Source organism: Chionomys nivalis, chromosome 1 (assembly GCF_950005125.1).
Source record: "Chionomys nivalis chromosome 1, mChiNiv1.1, whole genome shotgun sequence".
Lineage (NCBI taxonomy): Eukaryota > Metazoa > Chordata > Mammalia > Rodentia > Cricetidae > Chionomys > Chionomys nivalis.
This window is the reverse complement of record NC_080086.1, coordinates 163,944,582-163,951,991: the sequence shown is the minus strand read 5'-3', so window position 1 is coordinate 163,951,991 and position 7,410 is coordinate 163,944,582. Positions and strand designations below refer to the sequence as shown.

Here is a 7,410-nt window from a genome sequence, read left to right as displayed (position 1 = left end):
ACAGGCTCCAAAGCCACAGAGAAACCCTGTCTCGAAAAACCAAAAAAAAAAAAAAAAAAAAAAGAATTCATCCATTAAAGAGTTAAACTATTTTTTAAAAAACTAGAGAAGCACCCATGTAGTGGCATTTCATTTGTTTTTTAATAAATAAATCTTGCCCAAGGATCAGAAAAGTAAAACAGCCACAATGGCCTGCCTTACAGACCAGGCTGCAATGACACACACCTTTAATCTTAGTTTGCTGTAGAAAACAGGCAGTAGTGGTGCACGCCCTTAATCCCAGAGCTACAAAGAATTATAAAAGAGGGACTAGACAGCTCCCAACACAGTCTCATTCTGAGATTCCTGGAGGCAGGATCACCATTTTGGATTGAGGTGGGGTAAGAGCCAGTGTCTGGCTGCTGCTTTTCTGACCTTCAGGTTGAACCCCAATTTCTGTCTGAGTTTTTATGAACCGTGCTTCCCACTCACATCTGCCTCCACTCTGCCGTCTCATCTTAACAACCACTCGAGTCTTTCTTCACTCTTCCCCAGCAATACCTCTGTTGAGACATTAGTTTCCACATTTAGATCCTCAGAAATAGTAAGAACATAACAGTTTTCTACATTCTAGTACTTGAGATTCAGAAAAAGGACCAGAAAGTCAGAATTGGATATAGAATTCAGATTTTTTCTTTCAGAGACACATTTTATACAACTTTCAACATTTATACTTTTAAACAAAATGAGCAAAAAATACACTGAGTGCTAAAAAAATCAAAACAGAAGTAATACAATTTTAATTTCAATATTTAAAAATACACAAATTAGGAAGTAAGAATTCTAAGTACAACTTTAAGCAAGTCACTTGTCTTCCCCTATAATAATAATATAAGCTACTTAAAGACTTACAAATTCAGAGTAAAACAGAAACAAAATAAATACTGTACACTTTCCCTGCCTGCAGGCAAAAGATGGGAAATACTGTTCTGAATAAAAACAAATGCTCTTAAAGCTTCAGCATCCCACTCCCAGCCACACCCCATTCCATTGTCATACAGTGTGTTTCTGTAGCCAAAGGACACGCGCACACACTGCCTACACAAATGAGACACTACTCTGCACACAGCCCAAACAAGAAGAGTAACAGTCACCAGGGACCACGGACATAAAAACCAATAAGGAAAGTCAGGCTAGCAAAACATTACTACAAAACTAGTAAGTACCATAGCCAACAATTGTCCTGTTTTCAAATTTCACAGAGTTAAAACCCCTACAACCAATACTACCCCTCCCCATTGCCACCCTCCAACACCCTAAAAGAAAACTTGCTGAGACACTGGTAAAGTTAGATGTTTCACAATAAATGTGAAAGCTCATACTATATAATCTCTTAAAATGAACCTTTCATCCTTTCCACAGCGTGAAACTGTTATGGCTTAATTATATTAAAAGTAGAAAAGTCTTTCCCAGAGGAAATACAGTCTGCAAAGATGCACATGCATTTCCTATCAGTGCTATGTCACACTTAACAACTGCATGACTCGCCTGTGCAGTCAAGAGCTGTTTGTGGAAAAACTGAGGTTACAGCATTTGATTCAGTCTAACCATAAACTGTAAGGCCCTTAGTTTGGTTTAGGATTCTTTTGCAAGATAAAATAACCTTGGGGTTCACTTAGCAAGTTACACCTCAGGTCCCTGACTATATTGTGTAAGTATATGCATACTTTGTGAAAATGTTACTTATGAATCTTAAGAGGAAAAAAATTATTATAGGCAAGGAATCAACTCTACAGTTAATGTTGGCATTTCTTATCAAACAAAATCCACCAAAGAAATATAAGCATATGTATGTCTTGGTTATTTTATTCCTGCAAAATAGTATATTTTCTAGCACTTATGATAATTGTTTTGGTAAAAAATATGGAGGGAAAATAGCTGATTATTGTGAATAGAAACAAAAAAATACTATTGAAGACAAACCTATCCTGATTAAGTTACACTTACGACTGCTTCCTGTAATAAAAAAAAAAGTGAATCTAGAGTATCTTGCATAGGTAAACTACTTGGAGGTCAAGGGCTACGTGGTAGCCAGGGTTTCATTAATGAATAGTGCAGAGCAGGTAAATTTGTTGGAAGAATCACTGGATAAATCTTTAAAAGGTTTTAAACAAAAAGTGTAATGTCACAGTTAAGACAAAGCCTTAAGAAACTAGAAGGGCACCAAGGGTGACGGGGAACCTAAGGGCTTCCTTCTCCAGTGAGTGTTGTTTGCTCCTCCCCAGTAAAGAGGGAGACTTGCTACAGAAGAATAAAACCGTGGTAGTGAAGATATGCCAGCTGCTTTGGAAATACACATTTGCTTTTTAAAAATCTTTTAAAAATGTTTATATAAAGGGTATCAAATATTTATTTCACTTATGGCATGAAAGCAAAATAAGGGAAGGGTTAGCAGTAAGGCTACAGAATGAAGGTCAACTATGCTGAACAGCAATTTAGGGAGTATACTAATTATTGTTTCTGTCTAGCTCCAAGAACACATGTGGACAGCAGCTACAAAACAACCAAAAAACCAGGGTCTGTGCAAAGTATCAGAAATCCCAAAGCCACTGTGTGTCCTTAGGCAAATCTCTGTCCTATCTCAGTTACATTGGTCACCCTTAATGACTAGCTTTTCCTAGACAAAAGATACGATGCTTAATTTTTTGAGATTGCATTAAATAAAAGTCTAGGGTATCAGTAACAGTCTGAAGGCTGTAGCTCCTCTTGTTCTCTTTGTGGTGCTAGGGATAAAACCCAGGGCCTTTTACATATAAAAGGCAAGACCTTCTTTCTTACATAGGAAGCAATCAGTTTAATACATAATGGGAAACGAGAATTTTTGAGACTGATTTGCATTTCTTATTTCTCCATGTGAAAACTGAAAATGCACACTTGCTATGATCCTTCTTTCTAACAGCAGTATACTAGGCCACACCATGATTCCTACCAGCTCTCAGGAAGTGTCTCACCATTGCAGAGCATCTTCTGAAGAAGCCAACACTCATTGTTGAACACTGAGCCACCTTTCTACACTACTCTCTAGGCTATTAGTACCTAACCCAGAGCTGTCTTGGCAGAGTTTTTTTTCCTAGTCACCTTATGTTTTCCCTAGTCCCACGGGTAGCTGCTAACTCATTTTAAACTCATCACCTTTTTTATCGTTTGTCCCTGAAGGGTTTGCCAAATAAATCTGGAGAACAGTACCGTACTAATTCCTCTTTGAGAAAAACCTAAAGCTAGCTTTTCTGTTGTGCTAGGTAACTATCACTGACTTTGATGAAAGCTCTCACTTCAAGCGTAAAATCTGATTCTAATTCAGCACCTTGTTAGGAATTTTTCAGGTTTTTAGGTAGCATGCTCTGGGCATATATTAGATATCAAGTAAATATAATGAATAGAAGCAGTTTTCATTTACAGATTTCTCTAAAGATGCACTCATCAGCAGTTGTAACTTATTAATTAACTGACATAATAGCTGAAGAATGTTGGTCTTCACTGAGTATCATTAAGCATTTTTATCCAAACTTACAAATAAGAAAACTAGGACTTAGAAATAAAATTCAGGGTTGCTCAGTTGACATAAAGGGCAGAATACAGACCAAAATGCAGGTCTTTTGATTCCTTCCAAGCTATACCATACCCTTATATTACCAACAGAAATGACTAATTTGTGGAATTTTTCTTAAATGTTAAAGAACAGAGACCATTTTTTAAAAACACTTCCACTTCTACAGTGGAACATCTCAGTTGAAACTAATGAAGTTAAACTGTTTTGCTCTGTTCTCCTTACAAATGGGTCATCTTCTGCTTAAGTCTGCTTAGAAGTGAAAACTGCTGCTAACATGCTGGAGAAGTCACACCTTTACAGGCAGACAAAAACTGAAACTGATTCCTCTGCAGTGCTAACGAGGTCTGGGCACACAGTAGATGTCTCATAAATACCTACTGATCTCATTTGAATAAATACAGTAAAATACATTTAAAAAGGAATTAACTAGGATTAGTAACACAGGGAATAGTATTCAACTAGTATTTAAGTATTAAGCTAAGTATTTGACTAGCCATATAGATGAACTTATCTCCTCTGAGTTTGTGGTTTCAGTAGATGGTTCAATTTTATGTGCTTCAAAAATGAACTTCATGAATTTATGAATTTCAATGTATTCCAAAGATCCTGAACTACTAAGCTGCCAGTTTTGTATTCTTAATCATTTACCAGTATTGCAGAGCATAATATTATATAATATTGTGAATTACAGTACAGTAGATTCCAGGTTAAGGGTCACTTAGTTGAATTAAAACAGGATCACTACTGCTATTAAAGCTGCACATGTTAGATCATTAGTTCTCAATTTTACACACTTAGCTTATAAGTAACTAAACGCTATCACTGCTGTCTTCTTACTGAAGCTGTGATATACTGTGTATAGATGAGACTACCTATTACTATAGAGCCCAGATCCCAGCAGTAACCACACTTCAAAGTCCAGCCATTTCTATGAGATAAAAGGACACATCACAGTTGGGAAACTATAGAATAGGTTTCACTAGAAAAGTCACTGGCTGTGTGGCTGAAAATTTTCAACTCAGAAAAAGATATATGGATGCTTTATTAGAGACTTGCTAAAAGTTTTGTAATTTAGTCAGTTATGGGTTTTAAATGCTCAAAAATGAATTCACAGTACTGTTATTTAAAAATTTGAAATAGTGGCAACTCAAAATTAGTGTTTTATTAGCCTAAAGACACAGGGTGGATACTGGCCACAATTTTAACTCATAAAAATAAATTGTTTTAAATTTTATGATCAAAAAATAGTTAAAATACTTAAGAGTTGTAAAAAAAAAATTCCAACCCATTATAACTGGAAAAAGAAATCATCCTTTTTATTTCTTAACCCAAATAAAAAATGTGTGCCCTAACAATAAAACAGAAAACAAAGACATTACAGTGATATACTGTGAGAAGGTGAGGGACCAGTCAATCCAGAGTTTGGTATCTTGAGATACAACCTCCAGCTGGACTGCATTCTTCTCTCTACTAGTTATGGCATAGTGCAGGCAGGGGTTAGGGAGGCTCCTACAGATACTAACAATTTCATAAAAATCCTTCTTCCTGACACCCAAAATAAGAGCGAAATTTTTGTCCAGATAATCTGGAACAAAAAGATCAACTCATAATTTCTTTATCCCATGAAATATTGTAAAAGACAGAGTAAGAAATATTTCTCTTTGGAAATATATGCTTTGAATGCAACTATGAAAGATAATGGTACATAATTCTTTCCTTACAACTTAATGCTTAGTGCAGAAGGAAACGTCTAGCTACTTTGCTGAGTGAAAAAGACAAATCCATTATACAGCCATACTTCTCCATAAAAATAAATCTCACATTATTTGCCTATATTGTCTTTATAGGAATTTGTAAAATATGATACTATCAGACCCCCAGTATTAATTTATTTTTATGCCATGAGGGAAAATAGGGAGACTAAAAACTATTACAAGCAACTGAAAACTTGCATTTAGTAAAAGTTGTACATAAAAGAGATAAATGATTATTTTAACTAAAATTCAACCAGATACTTAAACCTCCATATGCTACTAGCCAAGACAGATGGAAGAAACTGCAGAAAGCACCCATTTTACTCCAAATCTGTATTGAAATAATTCTTCAGAAAATTAAAAAGTAAAACACACACACACACACACACATCCCATTCCAACATGCTTGCTTCTATACAACTTAATATAGTATAATCTTATTGTATTATGGATTTTATGCAGATTTGAACATCCTAAATCAAATTGTATTTCTAAAAAATTATGTCTAGTTAATAAAACCATGGGAAGATATAACCTGTGTTAGATGTTGGCTCTTCCAACACCAGCAGTATGAAGAAGGCCCTCTGTAATTATAAAGGTTTTTGGAAAAACTACGAACATGACATTTTAACCAAACATATACTTTCCCCATAGGAAAAAGATATTAAAGCTGTTCTCTTTGGGACCCAGATATCATCAGGAGAAATGAAAATGAAACAAGCCTGTTTCTTTACATGTAGAAGAAAACCACAATGTCAAAAGAAACGAGAAATGAGGACTCTTTTATGTGGTTCTTAAACATTGGCTATGAAGGTGTTTCCCTGCAAAGAGAAGAGTCTTGGGTCATCTCAATATGTTGCGGGGGAGGGTGCAGTGGGAAGGTGGGGGGTGTAAGGGAATCAACCTGGATAACAGTATGCACCTTGGATGTTAGCAAAAGCGAAGCTAATAGCTTATAAAAAACACATGAAATATATAAAATAAAATGATTTCATATACATCTTAATTTAAAATAATTAATGCATCAAATCCCTGTTTAAGACTTTAACCTGAATATCAAATTTAAGAGTCCAGACTAGCTACCGTTACTGTGGCTCTTCCCACAAGTAACACACACACTATCAAAAATAATTTAAAAACCTTCACATTCTTAAATCTAAATTAGTGAGATATTTCTCCAGAAATCTTCCAAATAAATAGCTTTAAAAAAGAAAGAATTTAAAAGCTGTTAACTTTAAAAAAAAATCTGTTAAATAAATTATTGATAATTCTTTATCCTACTACTGAAAATAAATCAAGACACTACCAACAACAAACTTAAATTCAAGCCCTGACAAGAGACCCCTTTCCAGTTCAAGGCCTCTTTTTAAGGTTCTACCCTCCTTCTTCCTCTCCCGACCAGGTCCAAAGGGTTATTGCTGAGTGGGTGTGGCACAGTGAAGACGCAGCATCGGGTCCGTTCTGTTCTTCAGGCAGTGTTCTTACTGTACACAGCTGCTCCGGGCAGGGACGGTGGACGGTGGACACGCCAGGCCTCCACATCCCAAGACTGGCCTCCAGAAGGGAGAGTGACTGCAAGAGCAGCTTTGTCACACAAAGAAACGTGCATGGCCATTTCTGTTCAATTTAAGGATTTTCCCAAGACGCTGTTTAGCTGTTGCCATTCCTTTTTTTGGACGTTTACCTATAAAACACCAACAACAATGTTAATACTCTCAAAAAGTATGTTTGGCATATAACACCTGGAAGACTTAAAAGAGAGCTTCACAGAAGTTTGTTGTGTGTTCCAAAAGTAGTCACATCTCTGGACTTCATATCTTAAAAATCTTTCCATGCTGGGTGGTGGTGGTGTACACCTTTCTTGGGGGGCAGAGGCAAGTGGATCTCTGTGAGTTCAAAGAAACCCTATCTCGCAAAAAATCAAAAAACAAACAAAACCTTCCACATTATCACATAAAATAGAAAGGCACTGTCCTCCTAAACTATGCTTCAGCAACAAAGTACACTGCAACTTAATGCATTCCCCAGGAACCACCGCTCTTCTGCGCCTCGGGTCATGCTCTCTTC

General features: G+C 36.2%; 1 protein-coding gene across 1 annotated transcript in view; it reads right to left on the bottom strand.

Annotated features, from left to right (window-relative positions):
- Positions 1-268: 268 nt before the first annotated feature.
- Kdm7a (lysine demethylase 7A) overlaps positions 269-7,410 on the bottom strand; it is a 67,450-nt gene continuing 60,308 nt past the window's right edge. Inside the window, exon 20 of the mRNA XM_057766186.1 lies at positions 269-7,027. Coding sequence (XP_057622169.1) covers positions 6,933-7,027 — 95 coding nt within the window. The 3' untranslated portion in view covers positions 269-6,932. The remainder of the gene's footprint in view (positions 7,028-7,410) is intronic.